The following is a 23,070-nucleotide window of genomic DNA, read 5'->3' as shown; positions in this document are numbered from 1 at the left end:
TAATAATAAGAACAGTTTATTAACAGATTATGTGTAAGACACAAAATTAAGCCTTACCCATTATTGAGTTTAATCTCTAGAAAGCTCTTTGAGGTAGACACTTTTCCTATTGCTGCATTGCCAGTTGGTTGGCATAACTGCATTCTGCATGTAGTTTCTATTGGTGCAGGCCAAGTTCTCACAAACACTGGATCATTTTCCGTTTTGAAAAGTATGAGTGATTTTCTCCAGTATTATGTAGAAACTTACAAATAGGTATATTCACTTTTAAGGCATGGAAGTTTGTAGTTATAAACCAGAATTAGTTTGTTAATTAAATTCTTTTTTTACTTTTATGAACATTTAAGTTCAGAATTGTAGGTAACAATTTTCAAATGTGATTTTTAGATTTTTTTTTACTTTATTATAGCTGAGATATTTATAATTCTTTATAATGTAAACTTTTCAAATCCACCTAGTTCTTTTTGTAAGATAGGATCTCACTATGAACAAAATCAGCCAAATCAAACATCAATGTTACTGTTATGTCAGGTTTGACCGTGAGATACAATAAAGCCAATAATTGAATTATGTGCCTGTCACAGTCTGTTCTAATGTATTTATTATAATTTTATTTTTAAATTTAAGTTTCTTTTTAATTGGTACAGAGGAACAAAGTACATACTAATGGGTACCACATGATTTTGTTTTTTTCTTGGTGGGATGGTGGTTTGAACTCAGGGCTTTGCACAAGCACAGCAAGCACTCTACCACTTTAGCCACATCTCCAATCCATTTTTACTGTGGTTATTTTGGAAATGGGGTCTCATGTTCTATTTGCCTGGGTTGACCTTGAACCATGATCCTCCCAATCTCAGCCTCCCAAGTAGTTAGGATTACAGGTATGAGCCACCAGTGCTCACCCATGTGATGTTTTGATACATGCATACATTGTAAAAATGTTTAAGTCAGGTTAAACATGTCTGTCTCGTCAAGATTTATAATTTCTTTATGGCAAACTCTCGTGACTTGCACAAGCTTGTCTTTGGAACCTAACTGGGAGTGATGGGAGATTGAGAAAGGACAAGAGACAAACATGCAAAAAGCTGGAATCGGGTGGGCTGGGTGCTCTGGTGGAACACACAACAGCCTCAACCACCTCCAGCAAGTTTATCATATACAGCGGCAAACAAGAAAGTGGGATAGCGAAGTTAGCAGGGCAACAGTTCTCTGGGTGGCGTGACCTTGTAGTCATCGGGGACAGAAGGACCCTGCTATCGCTACTTTCTGCTTGTACTGTTCCTGTCTGAAGGTCATGGTGTAAACATCCTTGTTCTTACGTCAAGCAGCTGTGCTGCATTTTGGTCTTGCTCCCTTCTGCAGCTGGGGGCTGTGCCGATCCCAGCCTGCAGATTATTTGACATGGCTGTGCTCATGTCAAGTTCTCATAATAGGCTTCACATACTTCGCTCTCCACAAGTAAACACCTGAAAAACATCTAGCTTTGTTTTGTTTTCTTTTGTTTTGAGATAGTGTCTCACTATACAGCCCAGGCTAGGCTCTAACTAACTTGAGGTCCTCCTGCTCCAGCTTTATAAGTGCTGGGGTTATAGGTGTGCACCACCATGCCCAGCCTGCTTCTGGCTTTTTGAAATATGTAGCACATTATTGTTTTCTGCAGTCACCTACTGAGCAGTAGAGGTTCCCGGAACTTGTGCTCCTGTCTGGCTGTAACTTAGTACCCGTTGATCAACCTTTTCCCATTTCCTTTTCTTCGCTTAGGTTTAGTCTATTTGATCTATAGATACCACATCCAATCCTTATCTTTTGTTGCTAATATTCTCTTTAATATAGGGCACTTTTTTTTTTTTTAATGATGACACTGGGGTTTGAACTCAGGGCCTCACACTTGCTAGACAGGAACTCTACCACCTGAGCCACTCCACCAGCCCTTTTTTGTATTGGGTCTTTTCAAGACAGGGTCTCAAGAGCTACTTTCCTGGGCTGGCTTTGAACCATGACCCTCCTGATCTCTGCCTCTGAATATCTAGGATCATAGGTGTGAGCCACTGGCGCCCGGCCGGTTTATGTTCATTGATCCAATAGCTTTCTTTGCTTTTAGTTTGTCACAATTTATTTTGTTAATACTTTTTTTTAAAGTATGTAGTTTGGATTTTAAGTTACAGTTCTGTTCTGCTTAGCTGTATAATTTTAATGTTATATAGCTCTAGTAGTCCCTAACCCTCTATTAGTCTCTGTTTCTCTGTCTTTTGGTGTGCTGCTAGGGATCGAGGCTAGGGCCTCAGGAGTGCTTGGCAAAGACTCTCCCACTAAGCTATATCCCCAGTCCTATACTTTCCGTTAAGATTAAGTAACAAGCTGGGCATAGTGGCACATGCCTGTGATTTTAGCACTCAGGAGACTGACGTGGAAGATTATGAAGTCAAGGCTTTTGCTTTTGGTTTGTTTTTACATTAGTTATTCTCTTTTGGGCAATTTGAAGTCAGAACTTCACACTTGCTGGGCATACACCTCTACACTTGAGCCATACTTCTAGCACTTGATTTTTGTTTTTTGAAATAGGGTTTTGCTATGTAGGCCAGGCTGGCCTTTGAACTCATGATCCTCATGTCTCAAACACCCAAGTGCTGGGCTCCAAGGCATGTGCCGACATGCCTGGCTTCAACTTCTTACTCTTAACCCACCTGTAGTTGACTTCCCTTATCCTCTCCTGCCTGGTTTTAGTCAGTGTTGTCATCAGTGTCTACCTTTGCTGTTAAAATATTTAGACATATGACTTTGGTAGCACCAAATGGTGTTCCTTGATGTGCTGCTAGCATATGTGAGAGCATCTATGAACTTTCTGACCCCAAATTCATTGTCCTTTTGCCCCTCCTGGTTTTTGGGTGTTGATTGTGTCGTTTTTCCATTAGCAGAAAATATAATACTACAGTTTGGCTACAGTCTATTCTTGAAAGACAGTTTGACTAGGTATAAAATAAGTTGGAGGCCTGGTGTGGTGACTCACATTTGTAATCCCAGCTGTTTGGGAGGTGGTGATCAGGAAGATCACAATTTGAGGTAAGCACAGATGAAAAGTTAGCCAGACCCCAACTCATCAAAGTAACCAGGGTTTGGTGGCATGCTGATGTCATCCCAAGTGCGTGGGAAGCTATAGGTAGGAGGGTCCTGTCTGAGGTGGCTCCGGGCAAAAGGCAAGACCCGGTGTGAAAAATAACCATCAGCATAAAGGTTGGAGGTATGCAAGGCCCTGAGTTCAAATTCCAGGAGCCCCCAAAACAAACAAACAAAAACCAGTATGTTGGACTCCACTTGAGGATCACGTTGGTGTTGCTCCCTCTTTGATTAAATGTGTTAAATGTTGCTGTTGAGGAATCTGAAACAAGCTGGAATTATTTTGCTCTTTGTGAGCAATTTGATCTTTTTGCATGGCTGTCCAGAGGATTTTTTATTTTTGAAGACTATTAATTTTACAATGATACAACTTTGTGTTAGGAATTTGGTTCAGTCTTCTACGGCATACATGTTCTTTCAACCTTTGTTTCAGCATTGTTTGCATTGTATTTTTAAATATTCCCTACAATCTCCTGTCCGAAATGAATTTGCCTGGCACATTTGTTATTTTCGTTTTGACCCCTTTTAAAATTTTATTTGCTTTTCTACTTGCAGAGGTAGAGATAGGAGGATCTTGGTTCAAGGCCAGCATGGGCAAAAAGTTAGCAAGACTCTATCTCAAGAAACAAGCCTGGCATAGTGCTTCATGCTTATAATCCCAGCTACTCAGCTGGTAGAAGAGATAGGAGGAGCGCATCTGAGACAAGTCTGGCAAAAGCACCAGACCATATCTGAAAAGCAAATAAAAGCAAAAAAGGCTGGGGATGTGGCTCAAGAGGTTATGGGTTCAAACCCCAGGACCTCCAGCAACAAACAAAATAGTGTTTCTCTTGTTACTTGCCTCTGTGTTCTTTATTTTGCAGTGCCTGCTCACCATTGCTGTCATCTCTAGTTCATATCTCTGGTTTTATATTTTTTCTTTTTCCCCTTTGCTTGCGACTTCTTTTTTTCCCAATCTCTTCTTGTTTCTGTGGTCTTCCAAATAAAAACAGTTGCTTCAGTAAAATTTAAAATTTGTGACAAAACTTTGGCACTTTTTATGTGTATGTGCTCCATGGTAACATGCTTCTGATGTTTTTGTTAGAATTTATATTTCCCTGCTATTTTCCTCCTTTTTTATTGAAGTATTTTTATTTATGTGTTGTGTTTAGATGTAAGTGCTATCATGTTGAACACGTTGGATTTTCTTGGGCCAGGTGTTTTTGTGTAGTGTTCCTGTAGGGAGGAAGCACAGGTTGCAAAGACCATTTCGCAGGCAGCCTTACAGAAGGCTTCCTGCAAGTGTTACTTGAATGTCGGACTGTGTACATAGATTGCTTTTTCAGCTTCTCTGTATCAAATTAGGGCTGTGGCACTTCTGCTGCACCAAAGGGGATAGCTTTGCACGTCAAGTTATGTCTTTCACCTCAGCATGTATATTTTCACTGACACTTTCTCTTTTTCTTGTTGTAAAGTTTAAAAAATTTATTTACTGGTGGTGATGAGGATTGAACCCAGGGGTCTTATATGTGCTGGGCAAGCACTCTACCACTGAGTTATATTCTCAGCCCCTTTACTGATAATTCTTGAGATCTGTTACCTTTGGGTGCTCTTGACTTCTCTGATCTGTTTCCAACTGCATGTCTTTTCCTAATCTTGGCTGCTTTCAGTAGTGCTTTCATAATTATTGTACCTATGGATTTTAGCTGGCTCTTAATTTTAATGGAGATGAACTTTGTGGAATCAAATAGGAAAAGTGGTCAGTATTTGTTGCTGGCAGTGTTATATAGGTGTTTGTGTGAGAAGTCCAGTTTTACTATTTAAAGATAGAATCCCTAGTCTGGTACAGTGGCATGTGCCTATAATGCCAGCCACTTGGAAGAATGGGCCAGAGGTTTGCAAGTTCAAGGTCAGCTTAGGCAGCATACTAAGATTCTGACTCAAAAATTTAAAAAATAAAAATATCATCCCACTTTCTTTGCTATAAAACTTATAAATTTTTAGAGCACTAGCAAAGTGATAGAACATCGTCTAGGTACTGGGAGGAAAGCAAACGAGAATGGTGATTGATGGTATCTGATATTTGTTAAAATGCAGTATATGGCGTTGGGTTTTAGGGCTACACTAACAGTTAATTGTGGATCATAGACCAGTCGTACCCTCCATAGCTTCCTGTCCTTGTATAAAACCTAAATCTAAGCTTAGTTCTCATTTCTCAAGTTCCTTTCTTGTCTTTTGTTATTTTCTGTCAGGTATTTTGCTTTCCTCTCAATGACCAAATTCCCCTACCTTATACCTTGTTCATTTTTGGTTGTCTGTTTATTTTAGCTCTTTTTCCAAGGGATCTGAAACATTGTTCAAAAGGTACATGAACAATACTTCTGTTTTTTTTTTCTTAAAAAAATTGACCCTGTCTTTCTGTAAAATAAGAGAAAGAAAACAGAACAAGCAGAAATTAATTGATTATCTATTATGTTTATCATTATTTATGTGTATCTTAAACTTTAAGTTTCATCAATAGCACATTAGACATTTCTGGAGAATATAAACCATGCAGCACATTCTACCATAGATTATTTAGATTGTTTTGTGGATTTTGGGGAAAAAAAATCAAATGCCAAGTATGACTCAGACTTCTGTTGAAAGCCAGATCTAGTGTTTGGGGCATGAGTTTATCCCCATTCCTAACTAGTGAAGCTGTTCTGTGTTATATAATTTTTGTGCATTTTAAGTTTTCCCCATTGTTATTTGAGGTCTTCCCCATAGCAAGGCTATAATAAGGGGAGAGACGTCTATCATAATTTCACTACTGATACATATCATTAGCAGTAACATATAAAGTTGAAGTAATTTCTCTAGTAGCACCAGTAGATCATGCTTTTCCTCATTTACCCTTCAAGTTAAAAAGTAGCCTTACTTAGATTAGTCTTGTAAAACTCTTTAGAATTAGTCTTATTTCCCTAAGTTTGAGCTCTTCAATGTTAAGTGTATCTTGAGAAGAATCTACAAATACAAATAGCAAAATCTTTCTTATCTCTCTTTTTTTGTTGTGGTTCCTTTTCAACTGTAATTTCATCTGAGTGGAAGGCTACATGCTATTATATCATATTAGAGAATTAATATATTTATCCTAATTTTGCTTAGGAATGTAACCTCAATACCTAAGTGCAAGTTAGTTAGGACTTTTGGGTTTTTTTTTTTTTTTTTGTGGCACTGGGGTTTGAATTCATGGCCTCACACTTGCTAGACAGATGCTGTTTCTGCTTAAGCCACTCTATCAGCCGTATGACACTTTTTTTGTAGGCCCATTTTATTCAGTTTTTTCCCTGTCTTTGGATCTATCTTGGATTTGGGGCGTGTTTTTCCTTTTGTTATATTTAAAAATTGACAAGTGAAACATAGTAAGTATATGCATCCTTGAAGGAAATGTTGTGGGTGGGTCTTGGATCCAAGGCAATACAGCCTACCATGCAATACAGGGTATTTCACCAGTGATCATAGATGTTTCATATATGGGAACAGGAAGGAGACATTGTTGTAGAAATGGACCAGTTGTGTTTAGATTTTCAAATCATATGCTGGTGCTGATTTAATAAACAAAACATTTAAGAAACATTTAAGTTATAAAAGGATTATCTAGATTGCTTGTTAAAAAATACAGCATCCTAGGCTCTGCCACTGGACATTGTGGTTTGGGTGGTCTGAAACAGGGCCTGTAAATTAGCATTGTAACAAGCACTTCTGGGTTTTCTAATGCAGGTCTTTTTTCTGGGCTTTTACCCTCTAAGAAAAACTGTCCTAGAGAAACCCTATAATTGAAATTATGTAGAATAAATGAATTATAGCTTATTTTTTAAAAGCTCATGTGTGAAAGTATTCTATATCAGAACCAGTTTGTGAGACACTATGATTTTACTTATGAGGGGTATATATTTAAGCATTCTATATTTCAAGATGTAACTGGTACCTTTCTTTTTGTGTCCTATAAATTTTTTAGTACCTTCAGTTTGGGAAATGACACATTAGCTATGTTCAAAGTCTAGTTCTAATCAGGCTTTAGGAAATTTTGTATATCATTTGATAATTGAATGTACAAATTGAAGTATATAAAACTACATTTCCTTCCTCTACTATTTTTGGTGAGGTAACAAGTTATTATTTCAGATGTACAAATACAAATAAATATGTACATCTGAAAACATGAATTGCAAGTTATTAAATCTGTAGACAAGTCCTGGTTTTAAGGTTTTTCATCTCGTTTTGAAAACTTTTTTTCATGTGTTAAAGTTTGTTTATTTAAATTTTTTAGGATATGTATTTGTACCACAAATTTTTGGTGACTAATATTCCATATATATTACCAAGCATAGTTTTATATGATCTGGTCTTAGTTGTAAACACATAATCATTTTGTTGCTATATTTATATTATTTTTTAAATAAGGCATCTGTTTTTTTCTCTTCCCAGTATTGTTGTCCGGACATGATAAATGAGGTTTTGGGATTCGGTAAAACAGAAATTTCAAATGCAACTCAAGTGGTTGACTCAGAGAAAGGAAAATTGATTATGTTAGTAAATGACTTTTATTATGGAAAACATGAAGGAGATGTCCAGGAAGAACAGAAGACTCATACAACCTTTAAATGCTTCAGTTGCTTGAAAATTCTGAAAAATAACATTAGGTATGTAAATATTTTTATTTCTATTTGAAAATTGAAGTACTACAGATATAAATGTTTTTTTATCTTACATTTTTCTGGGCTGTTTAAGCAATTTTAGCACTTTATACAAAGAAGAAAGGCATATTTTCTTTCTGAAAAGCTTTTGCTTTTAGAATTTTGACTCCCGGGTCTGTTTATTTACTTATTAATTTTTACATAGCATTAGAAAGGACAAAGTTGGGGCTGGAGGAATGGCTCAAGTAGTAGAGCACTTGCCTAGCAGGCACGTAGACCCTTTGTTCAAGCCCCAGTACCGCCAAAAAAATTATTTATTTTTTTTAAACAAAGCTGGGCTCCGGTGGCTCACACCTATATTCCTAGCTACTCAGGAGGCAATGATCAGGAAGATCGTGGTTCAAAGCCAGTCTGGGCAAATAGTTTGTAAGAGCCTATCTTGAAAATACCCAACACAAAAAAGGGTTGGTGGAGTAGCGCAAGTGGTAGAGTACCTGCCTAGCAGGTGTGAGGCCCTGAGTTCAAACCTTAGTATCATTAAAAAAAAACAAAACAAAGAAAAAGGATAGTTTATTTTAAGTTAAGATCAAATGAACTTCATTTTTCTCTTAGTAATGCTAGTGCTTCAGGAATTTTTGTTAGGTATTTTTCATTTTCTAGCTATCTTTGAATTTTATTTTTCTTCATGTTTTAAGAAGAAACACTTTTTCAGAAGTGTCCAGGTTGATTTCTTCCATACTAATCTTATTTAATCAAATCTTTTAATTCATGATTAAAATTTTTGGAACATATATCTTGTGGGAAAATCATTTGTTTTTAGCGATATATCAGTTCCAGGAGACATGTCTGCTTTGACTTTTAAAATTTGGCACCTTTAAAAATTAGAGATTTCATTACCAATAGAATTCTGAAGATCATATGTGCAGTCTTTATAATCTTTGCGTTACATGATATATTTTGGAAGATAACATCTTACTAAGTATCAAGAACAAAGTAACAGGACATGCTGAATGATACTTTTCATTGAATAGATAGCCTGACATTTATATTAAATAAGGTTGTTTTCTATCATTTCATTACAAATTTTTTTTTCAAATGTTTGTCAAAAATTGAACACTTGTACACTTAATCACCTTGATACTATCCATAACATTTTAGTATACTTGGCTTTGTCATTTTTTTACTTATCATTCCTTTAAACTGATTTTTCTATTGCATTTGAAAGTAAGTACTAGACATTAGTGTACTTTCCTTATATAAGATATGTGTGTATGTGTATATAACTTTCACCTATAATTAGTGCTTAAGTACCCACAGTGACTTCTGGGCCCAACATTCATTTATTTTCCTGTGTTTTCTTTGGTGATTTGGTCCTGTAACAATGTTTTTTTGTTGTTGTTGTTTTTAATGTAATGCTTTCTAGTTTTCAAAATCTTTTTTATACATTTTATTCCATATGAATTTTCATATTTCTTTACCTCCTTTTATCACACGATAACAGCCACTAAGAGTTAATGATCTCAGTAGCTCAATAGAAAATTGTGCTTAAACACATAACATCGAAACATCATTACAATAGAACTATGCCACCTGTTTCCACAGTCTTATCATTTTAATAGTAAAATACATCCAAAAATCATGATAGTAAATGTGGTAAAATGTGTAGAAGTATAGTTCACTGATTTAATTCTTTGTTAAATGTGAAATATAACCTATTTTAGCATGTGTTTTGGCTTTTAATTTAACATTAGCCCATTTAAAATAAAAAATGAAAATGAAAAATTCTTTTTTTCAGGAATTGTTTCAGGAGGCTAGTTCAAAAAGATTTAGAAATTTTAAGCATATTACATTTGATAACCTCCAGGAAGTAAGCATTTAGAAATAAGTTCGATCAACCCTAATGGTAAGCACCTTGTGACCAAAGAAGTTAAATATATAATATTTGGACTTAATTTTTCCCTGTAAAACCTGGGAAGACAAATTGCTGTTTTTATAGAAAGGAAAGAAATGTATCAAGATACTCCTCTAGGATATACACTATGATATGGGCTGTTTTTTTTTTTTCTTCTCTCAATTGAGTGTCACTAAAAACAGGTGTATTTTGCTGTATGAATATAATTGCAATAAACTTTTTAATTATTTATTTCCCCTATTCCCATATATTGGTTTGAGAAGTTTGAGCTCCACATAGGGGCTCATATAAAAGTTGAGAGAACTCAGCTCACTAATTAAGGGATTCCTTTATTTACATAGGTATACCGAAGTGCTTCAGGTTATGAAGCTGAGTATTTATTGGCTCATATTTTTTTATATATAAATATTTAACCAAGGCTAAGATTGTCTGTAGGTGTTTGTTAGAGCTAGTGTTAAAACCAAAGGAAGAAACAAAGATGTTTCGAGGTTTACCACAACCTGCTGCAAAGATACACATTATTAGGAGGTATGAAAAGAGATGGATGCCACAGCCTTTGGGGTGATTATTGTCCAGATTGATGGCATTATCCTGTGGTTTCAAGATGATTATTTTTTACCATCTCAAAATGAATAATTGTTAATCGTTGACCCAGTTTAAACGTTGTTTTAATTGAATAACTTTACTTTCAAATTCAGCAAAAAGCTTTGGTAAGCTCTTTTAAATAGGTATACACATTTATATTGCCCTCTCCACTGTTGAAGGTCAGAGTTCCTGCTCATAAGAAGCCTTTTAGGGAAGCTGAAATAGCAGAATGTAAAACTGAAAAATGGACGTTGCCTACAAAGGGCATAGTCTGCAAGTTAAAATGCTAGCAGTAAACCAGTATCACTAAATAAAATAAAAGGTTCTTGTAATTGTAGGCATTAAAGTTGCTATTACATGCATTTAAAAACCAAGACACAAGTAAAAATACCAGTAATTTGTCTTTTAAGAAACTGGAATCTATTATGTATCTTTAAGGCCTTAAGACATGTCTCTCATGATTCTGGCTGCTTTTGGTAATAGGGTTTCCTTCCTTTCAGTAGCTCATTTTAAATATATGTAGTACTTCAGGCACAGAAAGGAAGACTGCTGTTTTATACAAAAGCACATTTTAGTAATCTGAAATAATGACTGTGAGTTAGATCAAATTAGTGATATTTCAGATTACGTTAATGACTTATTTTAAAACAAAAATGAACAGAAAAGATGTTTACTTCGCCACTTAAACAGAGTGATTATTTAACATCTGCTTTTCTAGAGGATTTTAAGACTTTAGATTTTATATTTTTATAATTTTAGGCTTAGATACTTATTTGTAACATTTTCTTTTTGTTTTTAAATCTGAATTTTTGCACCTGTTGACAATCATTTCTAGGTTTATGAACCACATGAAACACCATTTGGAACTTGAGAAGCAGAGCAGTGAGAGCTGGGAAAACCACACCACCTGCCAGCACTGCTACCGCCAGTTTCCCACTCCCTTCCAGCTGCAGTGCCACATTGAGAGCACACACACTCCTCATGAGTTTTCTAGTGAGTTACAATTGCATTTAAGCACTGGACCTTACTGATTTTGACAATAGAAACTGGGAGCAAACCTTGATACCCGTTGAAAAATAAAAGTAAGAAGGAGACTTTTTCAGGGCCAAAATTGAAAAAGTTAAGTTTTAACTTTTGTCAGTTTTTAAATAAAACTAATTACTAAAATTAAAGTCCCTCTTGCAAATATTTCATTATAATAACTACCTTGTCATAACTCGTACATTTTGTGTTGGGACCAACTAAATCAGAAGGCTCAGATCATGGTTTTGAAATATGACATCAATGTTCTTTACTTTAATAAGAAATATAACTATAGTTGTAGTTAAAAAAAAAAAAACAAATTTTGGAGCTAATCAGCTTTAGTTCAAGATCTGCATCTTATTAAAGTTACAATTTTAGGCAAGGCACTTACTACTAGAATAATGGGATAATAGAAATGTCTTACTTGTAGTGCCGTAATAGGAATTACAAAAATTTTAATAGAAATTATAGTGAATTAATATATGTGAAGTGTGGAGAACTGTACTTGGCACCTAGTTAACAAACCATTCACTACTCCCGCCACTACTTCTTCTACTGCTACTATTGTTGACATATATGTGTAAAATTACTTTCTAATATTTACATATTAAAATGTTGCAATATGCATTTTCCTCCCACTTTTAGCCATTTGTAAAATCTGTGAATTATCATTTGAAACAGAACATATTCTTTTACAACATATGAAGGACAATCATAAACCCGGTGAAATGCCATATGTCTGCCAGGTACACACACATTTTATTTTATTTATTCTTAAGTGTTTGGTTTATTTGCTTGTTTTGGTTACAAGATTTAAACCTACTAGATTAGGGATCAGCAATTTTTGTTCTATAAATGGTCAGAAGTTTCATATGTTATGAAATATATGTCTTTTTTTTTTTTTTTTTTTTACCATTTAGGTAAAATTGATTACTAAAATTATAGACCCACTTATAAATAATGTATTAGTGAGAAATCCTTTGGCATAACTCATGTACTATATGAGGGGAAGGCAGTGAACTGGATTTGGCTAAAGGTTGTTGTTTGCTCACACCTGTACTAGACAAAGAAGAGCCCTGCTGGTGAAAGACATGTACTTATCTTACCATATAGGGAAGAATGTGATGAGATGAGGGAAATACAAAAACTGCTGTTAGTTATGAAGAACTCCAGCAAATGCTTTGGGAATAGAATTTTTCCACAATCTGAAGGAATAGAAGAAAAGGGAGAGAAAGATTCATTGCCACTACCATATCCTGGAAGCTATTCATAAAGAAAGATACTATTTTACATAGAAGAAGAAACACTTTACAGGACAGGAGGTCTCAAAGCTGGAAAATTCAAGACAAGATAAAAAAGACGGGAACCTAGTTATATTTGGGGAAGCATTCCTTTGAAAGATAACTTTTCTGTCTCATTTGGTGATTGTACTAGTTGGATTCTTGGTTGCAGTTGTCCAGGCATCCGAACTGGATTAATAGTACATAATGTCCTTTTAAACAAATTATCCATCATTGTTACTTTGTAACTGCACATCAGATATAACAAGTTAAACAAAACCTTGTTCTGTTCCTAGGTTTGCAATTACAGATCATCATCATTTTCTGATGTAGAAACTCATTTTAAAACATCCCATGAGAACACTAAGAATTTGCTTTGTCCATTTTGTCTCAAAGTTATTAAGATTGCAACACCCTACATGCATCATTATATGAAGCATCAGGTGAGATTTACTAATTCTTACTTATTTATATTAATGAAAATACATTATGACTCAGAATATTGATTATATTTGTCCCAAATATATAATTAATTTATATTGAATTACTTGTTAAAATTTCACTAGTTTTCCTTGCTTTCTTCCTAATGATGGTGTGGCATATAAATAATGAAAATTCTTAAAGATAGCCAGTAATAGGAAGCCCAAGATTGAAAGAAAACAGAGAAGGTAGATGAAATGTGCAAAAATTGGATATTTCTAGGTCTAAGAGCATTTATGGAAATAACTTTGAAGGGAGTTATCAAGAGCTAGTGAAAAGATGAGTTTGAACTGAGAAGGAAAAAAAAATCAAGGACTCATCTAAAATAAGATATGAGTCCTTTTTTTCCAAGCTTTCCCCCATTTTCTAACCCCTGTTTTATGAGAAGATGTATCATCATTGAGCCAGAGTGGTCTTTTGTATTTATGTGACAGAGGAAACAAGTGAATATATAAACTCTGCTAGAGAATTATATTTGGATCATCACCTGTTTTCTGGATGACTGGTGCCAGTTGTGCTGTATAAGTTTTGAGATTGTATATTAGTGCTTTTGTCCTTTCTTGTCCTAATATTAGGCTCCTTGACTCTTCTGAACCAATTAAATCATCCTTTCCTTGTGCTAAAAATGTTGATGTAACACGTATCCTACACCTCAGTGCTTGAGAAAGCAACAGTGCCTTTGTCAAAATCAGAAGCCCTTGGTTTTACTGTATCTGATTGTGTAATCAAGTTTTGCCAACTCATTAAAAAGCCCAGTGTGTTTTCTCATTGATTAAATTGGTACACGAGTTTATTCACCATTGATACTCATTTTACTGTCAGTTTCAGGTGTTAGAAATCAACTTGTGGGGTTTTTTTGTTTGTTTTTGCAGTCCTGGGGTTTGAACTCAGGGTCTATACCTTGAGCCACTCCACCAACCCTTTTTTATTTTGTGAGGGTTTTTTTTGAGATAGTGTCTTGCAAACTGTTTCCATAGGCTGGCTTCGAACGGTAGTCCTCCTGATCTCTGCCTCCTAAGGAATATAGGCATGAGCTACCAGCATCCAGCAACTTGTGTTTTTTAATTAGGAAAGATCATAAAAGTAGAATTCTCCAAATAAATTTGGTCTCACCAGTGTTGTGACTAGAATACCACCCATCATGAAGAGGTTCTTCAAGATCTTCTATTCTAGATCTCCCCAACAGTGTTTTATCAGGTGTTTAGTAGAGGTTCCTACCAAATTGTCACTGGATGTAAATTTGGTAAATGCCTGGAGTTTCAAAATAAAACAGTTTTGTTTTTTAAAACAAGGCTTCTCAGAATTTTTAATATGGTAATGACATCATAAGTCTCCCAGCAAAAGATAGTAATACATCATTTCCCAAACTTACTTGGCCAGGACCAGTGGGCTCTTTGTTTGAGCAGAGGTTTTTGGCATTTCTTGATAAAGAAAGTTTGGGAAACACTACCCTTAATACTCTGTATTTCATCTCTTAGAGAGTGAGGTATGAAGCAGTAGTTCTGTTTCATTATGAGGCTTTTAGTGTAATTGTCCTCAGATGCTTTATTAAGCTCTAGAGTGAGAGATAGCTGTGGGAATAGTGATAACTGTGATCAAGATCGATGGGCCCAGTATGCAAGGTGCATAATTTATAATCAAATCTTCATCTCCAGAGTTGTCTTCACTTGCCACAGGTGCCCAGTTTTCTTGTTTGTTTGGAGTAGCGGGGAGGTAGACTATTAATAAGAAAGGTCATCAGTCATCATTCAGTCCATTTATAATTTGTATACTAGAAAACTGTAGCTGAGTAGAATTATGAACTTGTAATTGAGATGACATTATTAGTGAAATATTAGACAATTGCTAATTCTTTGTCTCCTTTTATTGTCTTTGAAGATCTCAGCTGTAACTTTTTTTTTAAAAGATAATATTTTTATTTTTTTATTGTGCTGGAGGTACATTGTGGCATTTACAAAAGCGCTTACAACCATCCCATTCCTGGAATAGTTTAATAGGTCTCATTTTTTCACTTATATACATGTGTGTACAGTATTAGCACCATATTCATACTCCTACACCCTTTCCCCACATCCTCCCCACACCCACTGTTACCAGCCTCCTAGACAAGACCCGTTCTGCCCTCCTGTTCTCTAATTTTGTGAAAGAAAAAAATATTGACATTTTTGTTTGTTTAAAATAGCTATGCAGGGACTTTCCTTGTGACATTTCCATGTATATATGTATTATAACCTGAATTGGTTCATCTCTGTTTTTCTCCTTTCTACCGTAATCCCCTTCATGTGCTGATTTCAGCAAGTTTAAAATTCTGTATTCATTTTTGTATAGGAAGTACATCAATCACATTAACCTTCCTAACTTCCTTCTCTTACTCACCCTCTCTCGATTGTGACCTCTCCTTAGCATGACCTGTTTTTTATATTATTGCTTGTATTTGTAGGTCTGTATTCTACATATGAGAGAAAACATGAGGCCTTTGGCCTTCTGAACCTGGCGAACATCACTTAAGGTGATGTTCTCCAGTTCCATCCATTTACCTGCAAATGACAAAATTTCATTCTTTATGACCGAATAAAATTCCATTGTATATAAATACTACATTTTCTTAATCTGTTCATCAATTGTGGGGCACATTGGCTGTTTCCATAGCTTAGCTATTGTGAATAATGCTGCAGTAAACGTGTGTGCAGGTGCTTTTATTGTAACCTGATTTACATTCCTTCAGGTATATTCCTAGGAGTGTTATTGCCGGATCATATGGCAGTTCTATTTTTAGTTTTTTGAGGAGCCTCCATACTCTTTTTCCATAGTGTTTGTGCTAATTTATGTTCCCACAAACCATGTATGAGTGTTTCTTTTTCCCCACATCCTCACCAACATTTGTTGTTTGTGTTCTTGATGGTAGCCATTCTAACATGAGTGAGTTGGAATGTTAATGTGGCTTTGATTTACATTTCCTTTATGGCCAAAAAAATAATATTTTTTATCTTTTAGGTGATTTTAGAGCTAACAACCTAGTTTATATAACTTTTAAGAAATAATGAAAGAATTTCATACGTATCAAGCAACCTTATTAGATTATTAATAAAATAATAAGCGATTAACATGCTAATCACTCATCTTACGGCAGCAGGGTGTTTAATCCTCACAACCATCACGTGTATGTTATTATTTCCATTTTATAAGTGAGGAAGCAGAGCTTCACAGGAAGTAACTTGCCTAATGTCACATTGTCTAATAAAAGGCAGAGTCACATTTTGACTGTAAAGGCGAGGTGTTAACTGCCCTGTTACAGAGTTGGAGTTCACATTGGCATTAGATCTAAAGATAGAAATTTTTCTACATGTAGAAAGAATTACCCTTAAATTCCTTAAGGCTCCCAAACAATATAGTGTACTTGTCAATAATTCAGTACAATTATTTATCTATACTAGGAATAAATCAATGATTTCTTTTTGAGCATAATGTATTAAACTATAACACTGAATCTCATCACCATTACATATTTAAATGCATGCATACACGAGAGATGTGTAAGACTGAGTCCAAGGGGATAGTTGAGTGATATATTCTATCTCGGGTCTGTTGAATACTCACTGTTTGAAATGGGCATTTTGAACTAGATAAATTATACCTATAATTCATATGTATTTTTCTGTCTCTTGCTTTGCTGCCTCAGTATTCATTTATTTAATAAATATTTATTTTCAGTGCCTTACTGCATGCCAGAGCTGTTTTAGGTATTACCTAGCAGTGAACAAAGCAAATTCTTCTACATTTTGGAATTCACATTGTAGTGAAGGAAGAAATTTGTGTCTGTGTATGTGCTAGTGATAAGTACCGTGGGTGGAAAACGTGGAGTGGTAGGAGTGGAAAAGTGGTTGCTCTTTATTATACAAGGTGGTGATCAAAGGGCCTCTTTGAAGGAAGTTAGAGTGTATGCCATGTAGCTGTCTGGGAGAGGTAAAGTTACAGCTTGATTGGCAAGAAGGCCAGTGTGGCTGCAGCAGACTCAGCTAATAAGATGAGGTCCATAGCAATAAATGCAGACCAATTTCGTGGAGCCCTGTAAGCCAGAGTCGGGACTGTGGAAAGCCTCTGGAAGTTTTTGGTGTATTTCAAGAATCACTGGCAGCTATGGGACAAGAGGATGTGAGAGAAAGACAATAGAAGGTTTTGTGATAGTCCAGGTAAGTAAATAGCTTGAGCCATTACGCTAGCAGTGGTTGCAAGTAATGACAAGAGGAAGATCGTGAATAGTTTTGCAGGCAAAGCTGGCAGGTTTTATCAATGTGTTGGATGTGGGATGTGAGAAAGAGTGACCTGAGTAGCTGCAAGGATGAAGTTTTCATATTCTGTAGGGAACACTGAAGGAACAGATTTGGAAGGGTGGGGACAGGGAGATACTTAGGAGATAGAGAGTTCTTTTTTGTCCATATTGATTTCAGAAGCATATTAGACATCAAGTAATAATGTCAATAGGCAGTTGGATAGATGAAACTGGACAAGGTAACTAATTTAGGGAGTGATTATTGAGTAAAAAATTTCTGGGACCTAAGCTCTGGTGAATTTGTTTTCTGCCTTGTGTTTTGGTATGTGTTTTATGGTCACATACTTTCTTCCTCCTCCTCAAGCACATATAAGTGAATTTGTTTATGTTGCTTGTACCTATCATTTAATCAAATGAAACTCACTTCTAAAAAAGTCTTAAGATGTGGCTAGAATTATAACACATTCTTGTATTTTGTTTTGAATATTGTAATGAAGTTTTTTTCTGTTCTTTTAAAATTTAATTGACACAATACAATTTTACACATTTGTTAGGTGCAGTGTGGTTACTCATTACATGTATACAATGCATGATGAGCAAATCAGGGCAATTAGCATTTCTCTTTCCTTAAATATTTATCATTTTTTATGCACAGAAACTATGTATGACTGTTAGACAACACAGCTCTAGAATTCTAGTTTCATCATTGCGGAAAATTTTATTGGACATCTGTGCTTTATGTAACCATTTCTATTACATGAACTTTCTTTGAAATGTCTGGTTAGTTATATTTGGTTGCAAGGAGTTTATTTTACCAGCTTGTCAACCAATGAGTAGTAGCAAACATTTTTAAATAACTTACTTTTTCTAGGTAAAAACACTAATACAGCTCATTTTCACAGTATCATTTCTTTAAATATTTTAAGTTTATAATTAAAAGAGCTTTCACACCCCACTTGTTAGAACTCTTATTAAAACCTGTTAATAGAACTTTCATGTTTGATTCCAGTATAGTATCAAGTACTTATGAAATTCAAATTCTAATACAAGTTTTAAAAAATGAAATGGTATTAGTATTACTTGTAATAGTAAACCATCATTACATTTAAGGTAGAGCAGTTTCAGAACCCAGGATTTATGGTTATAGAAATTAGTTTGATCCTTTTTTTCTGCTTCCCCACAGAAAAAAGGTATACATCGTTGTACAAAATGCAGACTGCAGTTTTTGACATGCAAGGAGAAAATGGATCACAAGACTCAGCATCATCGAACATTTATAAAACCTAAACAATTAGAAGGATTGCCTCCTGGAACAAAAGTGAGTTCCAATATGTTACATTTTAACATTTTGTGTAATAAAAAATGAACTCCTATCCTGTTTTATCTATTGAACATAATACTTTAAGTTACTGCTAATTTTTTTTAAACTAGTTTTAGATTTTATTCTTACTCTTAGAAAACCATTGTTTTGAGCTCAGTGGTGGGTGCTGTGTTGTGGTGACTCTCCTTTTCATGCAGAGTGCAACTAGATCAGCCATTCCCTGGGCCAGTGGGTTGCTTCTGTATCTATAGAAATTTTTTAACTATTCCTTTGGCAGTGTGTATATTGGTTTTAGCAGCTAAACTATAAAGTGTTTGCTATCAGGAATTGTATTTTATTATTTATCTTCATATCCCCAGCATCTGGTATAGTGACTTGAATACCATAAGTTCTCAGATGTTTGTTGAAGTTGTTATTATTGAGTCTACTCTCAAAGAAGCAAATTCTGCTGCTGGACAGCATTGCGTTTTAAGTGAGCAAACACAAATCTGACTGCATACTGATGATTGTTACTTACTTTTCCCTTTTTGCCTCATATACATCTGTTTTCTCTGACTTCTTTATACACAGTCAGCTCTTGAATATTTGCTCCAGTGGAGGGAAACAGAGGCATGGATAATCCAAAGTGACATAATTCCCAAAACATTTATATTTGGCTTTGGGTACTTACCTTTGAATGTGGGTATGTCTGTTATTGAATTAACTAAACAAATAAAGCCATGCTCTGAAGACCTAGAGCAAGAGAAGCTGTCCAGCATCCTTCCCTGCAATCCATTCATTTCATGCTGGGACTAGACATGCAGAACACTAATGTAAGCAGTGCAGTCCTCTCTCATTTCTTCCCTTATTAATAATCATATTAATGAAAATGATACTAAATGTTTTCATAGCATCTTAGAATTGCCTAATTCTAAGTGTACTTTTTTCATACATTTTATTATTTAATCCATACAACAATTCAGTGATGTAGACAAGGGAACTATTGCCCTATATTATAGATAGGAAGAAGCTTAAAGAATATGAGTTACTTATTCAAGGTCACATGGCTAGGAGAGTATAGTATGAGGTTTAACCTCAGGACCTTTGAGTCTTGGTACAGTGCTTTAGTATAATATCCAAGCACGTGTATTTTAGCACTTCACCATAGGCTATCCTCAGATACACCAAGAGAGCATAGTCAAATGTTTTATGACAGTGTTGGTTGGCAATTGTGTTTTCCATTGTCAGCTAACAGATATATCAAATAGCTTCTCTTTCTGAACAGTAAATGTTAGCCTTTGTGTATTAATTTATGTTAAGAAAATTTTAAATATTAAATTCTACTTAGTATAATACATTAACATAACCCTTTTCATACATTTGTAAGCATAAATCCTGGGCAGTAAAGTCCCATTTACTGTAGATCTGTTTGTTTTATAGTTGTCAAAGAGGAATATAGGTCTTTCTAAAGCTGTTTTTCAGTCTTTGTTATTTAAGTTTTGAGGTCTGTGTTTATAGTTTTTTTTTTTTAGTTAGATCATGAGATAGTTATGAAATGTGTCCTTTTGATGTTTATACAATTACATTAACTCTTAGTTATTCATTAATTATGTTAACATATAACTGATATCAATACAAAGTGTAATATTATAAGTGATTAAATATCAAGTTTAATTTTATTTAATTGCTTTGAATATTGAGAGTAAATAGAAGTCTAAACTCAATTAGTTTATCTGTACTTTTTCAAAATATTTGAGTTTAACTTTTTTTGTACAGTGATATTTTAATATTAATGATCAATTTTTTAAAGTAAATAGTCTCTTCATTTTTGTAGGTTACTATTCGAGCTTCAGTTGCGCCTCTTCAGTCACCATCTTCAGCTATACCTTCCATTAGCACAAGCACTTCCGTCCCTCAGCTCTCACCTCCAAGGACTGAAAATATAACTACTAAAAATCCTACAAAATTGAATACAAGTAAACCTAATACAACCAAATCTGATGCAAGTAAACCTAATGAGAATAAGCCTACTGGAAATAAATCTAAATGCAAATCAAAAATCTCTAATATGCAAAAGAAAGACAGCACATTGACTAATAGCAATAAAAAAAGTAAAATCAACACAGCATTGAGGAACTTAAGGTAATGTTTTATTTCTGATATACAATACCAATTTAAACTAAAGTGTAAAAGCATTATACTTTAGTTGATAGAATTAATATAGTTCTCTCATATTAGTTTTCTTTTATGATCTATTTACATATATATTTTTTTATGTCTCCATAAGGTACCGCCGGGGCGTTCACAAGTGCATTGAGTGTTGTTCCGAAATAAAAGATTTTGCAAACCATTTTCCTACATATGTGCGCTGTAGTTTTTGCAGATATAACACTAGCTGTAGCAAAGGCTATGTAAATCATATGATGAGGTAAGATGAGTTAAATTTGTAAATTGCCAATTAAAGTTATAGTTCAGGAAGTTATTGTATTAGAAGCCAGTTTTTCTCTTCAAGGAGCTAAAAGATATTGTCTAGAAGTATTTTCTAGCACAGAAACTCCAGAAATTGCCATATTAAATTTCTGAGTATAGTTAAACTAATGAAGTTAAGATAGATTTGTTAGGGAAATAACAAATTTATTTTTTTCTGTACATGTTTAAAATGGTTATTTTCAAACAAAAAACTAAATATCTTAAATATATTTGCCAAATATTTGTACTCTGATGAGTATTATCCTCTTCAAAGCAGTCACTTTGAGAGACTACTGGATTTTCAGGACTTTTATTAGGTCTGTTTCTTTTCCTTTCTTTCTCTATAATCCATCTGTCTGTGCATCCAGTTTCCAACTATCAAGCCATCTATACTTAAATATATTCAGTGAAAAGGGGAAACTCTTCTGTTTGTGATGCCAGTATTGGAACTCTTTTTTATTAATTCATTCACTTTAGATTACTTGAGCACCTGTTATTTACTGTTTGCTAGGAAAACCCTCCAGAGCCCACATTACTTTCATTTGGATTTCATTATGTATTAGTACAATGCATACTTTACTTTTTAGGATGGATTTTTATTTTTAAACAACGGTCAAAAGTTACTCAAATACAAACCTGATATGCTGCTTATCCAAAGTGTTGTTCCATGTTTTAACACAAATAGAACTTATGTATTACTGAGTTTCTTGCAGATCATAGCATGTTAAGCACCAGCTGGAAAAAGTTCACTCTCCCAAGTTTCTTTTACTTTCTGATGATTAGCAGACACTGCCTTCAAGGTTCTCCTAGCTTTCTTGGTGGCTTCAGTAGTTCTCTCAGTTTTTCCCTCCATGATGGTCAGCATGAACTCCCGGGGTTTTGACTTCTTTAGGTCTAGCAATTCAAGCCAAATTTTAAAGTTTTTAATAACCTCTTTCTTGCTATAGTACTATTTTAGTCTCATCTTATACACTGTTTATTCCGTTTTAATTCCCATTTTTCCATGATACTCAGAGTTTTGACTCCTTTTGCCAGTCTAGCAGCACCCATCTAACTTATGATCGCCTCAGCATCAGAGTCATCTGCTTTGTTTTGGTCCATGGCACTTTGTCATGCTTACCTGTCATAAAGGCTAGCATAAGATACGAACTTCTTTCCCTTCCAACTTTCTCTATGCTCAGGTCTAGACTATCAAACAGTACATATGTGATTCAGTCAACTAACTTCATAAACTTTTAAGTTGGATTGGTACTTACATTTTCGTCTTTAGTCTTTTTAAAGACATCCTTATTTTATTTTTTTTCTTTTATTATTCATATGTGCATACAAGGCTTAGGTCATTTCTCCCCCCTGCCCCCACCCCCTCCCTTACCACCCACTCTGCCCCCTCCCTCTCCCCCCTACTCCCTCAATACCCAGCAGAAACTATTTTGCCCTTATTTCTACTTTTGTTGTAGAAAGAGTATAAGCCATAATAGGAAGGAACAAGGGTTTTTGCTGGTTGAGATAAGGATAGCTATACAGGGAGTTGACTCACATTAATTTCCTGTGCGTGTGTGTTACCTTCTAGGTTAATTCTTTTTGATCTCACCTTTTCTCTAGTTCCTGGTCCCCTTTTCCTATTGGCCTCAGTTGCTTTTAAGGTATCTGCTTTAGTTTCTCTGCGTTAAGGGCAACAAATGCTAGCTAATTTTTTAGGTGAAAGACATCCTTATTTTTATGCACATTTTAAAAATACTTTTTCAGTACCCCAAAGATTGAGGGACTAATAAGTCCCTCAGTTGTTAACCTGCCCTTTTCATTTTTCTAAAATTGTTTTCAACCCAAAATGTTTCCCTTTTATCTTCATCCTAATATTAATCTCTGATTTCAAACATATCCCACTTCTTCAAAGTTAATCCTGTCTCTTAACTCCAGTTCGTCATGACCACCTTCCTCTCTATCTCTATTGGCTTTCTACTCCTTGCAAACATTTTGAGAAT

At 34.8% G+C, this 23,070-nt stretch overlaps 1 protein-coding gene across 16 annotated transcripts in view; it reads left to right on the top strand.

The window, feature by feature from the left end:
* Znf280d (zinc finger protein 280D) overlaps positions 1–23,070 on the top strand; it is a 104,255-nt gene that overhangs the window by 38,681 nt on the left and 42,504 nt on the right. For all 16 annotated transcript variants that reach the window (XM_074066020.1, XM_074066018.1, XM_020177623.2 and 13 more), the window contains 7 exons: positions 7,561–7,775; positions 11,102–11,259; positions 11,935–12,035; positions 12,866–13,012; positions 18,503–18,637; positions 20,454–20,761; positions 20,907–21,047. In XM_074066020.1, the coding sequence (XP_073922121.1) occupies positions 7,561–7,775; positions 11,102–11,259; positions 11,935–12,035; positions 12,866–13,012; positions 18,503–18,637; positions 20,454–20,761; positions 20,907–21,047 (1,205 nt within the window). The remainder of the gene's footprint in view (positions 1–7,560; positions 7,776–11,101; positions 11,260–11,934; positions 12,036–12,865; positions 13,013–18,502; positions 18,638–20,453; positions 20,762–20,906; positions 21,048–23,070) is intronic.

This window comes from Castor canadensis, chromosome 2 (genome assembly GCF_047511655.1).
Source record: "Castor canadensis chromosome 2, mCasCan1.hap1v2, whole genome shotgun sequence".
Classification (NCBI taxonomy): Eukaryota; Metazoa; Chordata; class Mammalia; order Rodentia; family Castoridae; genus Castor; species Castor canadensis.
This window is presented reverse-complemented; position numbering and strand designations above follow the sequence as displayed.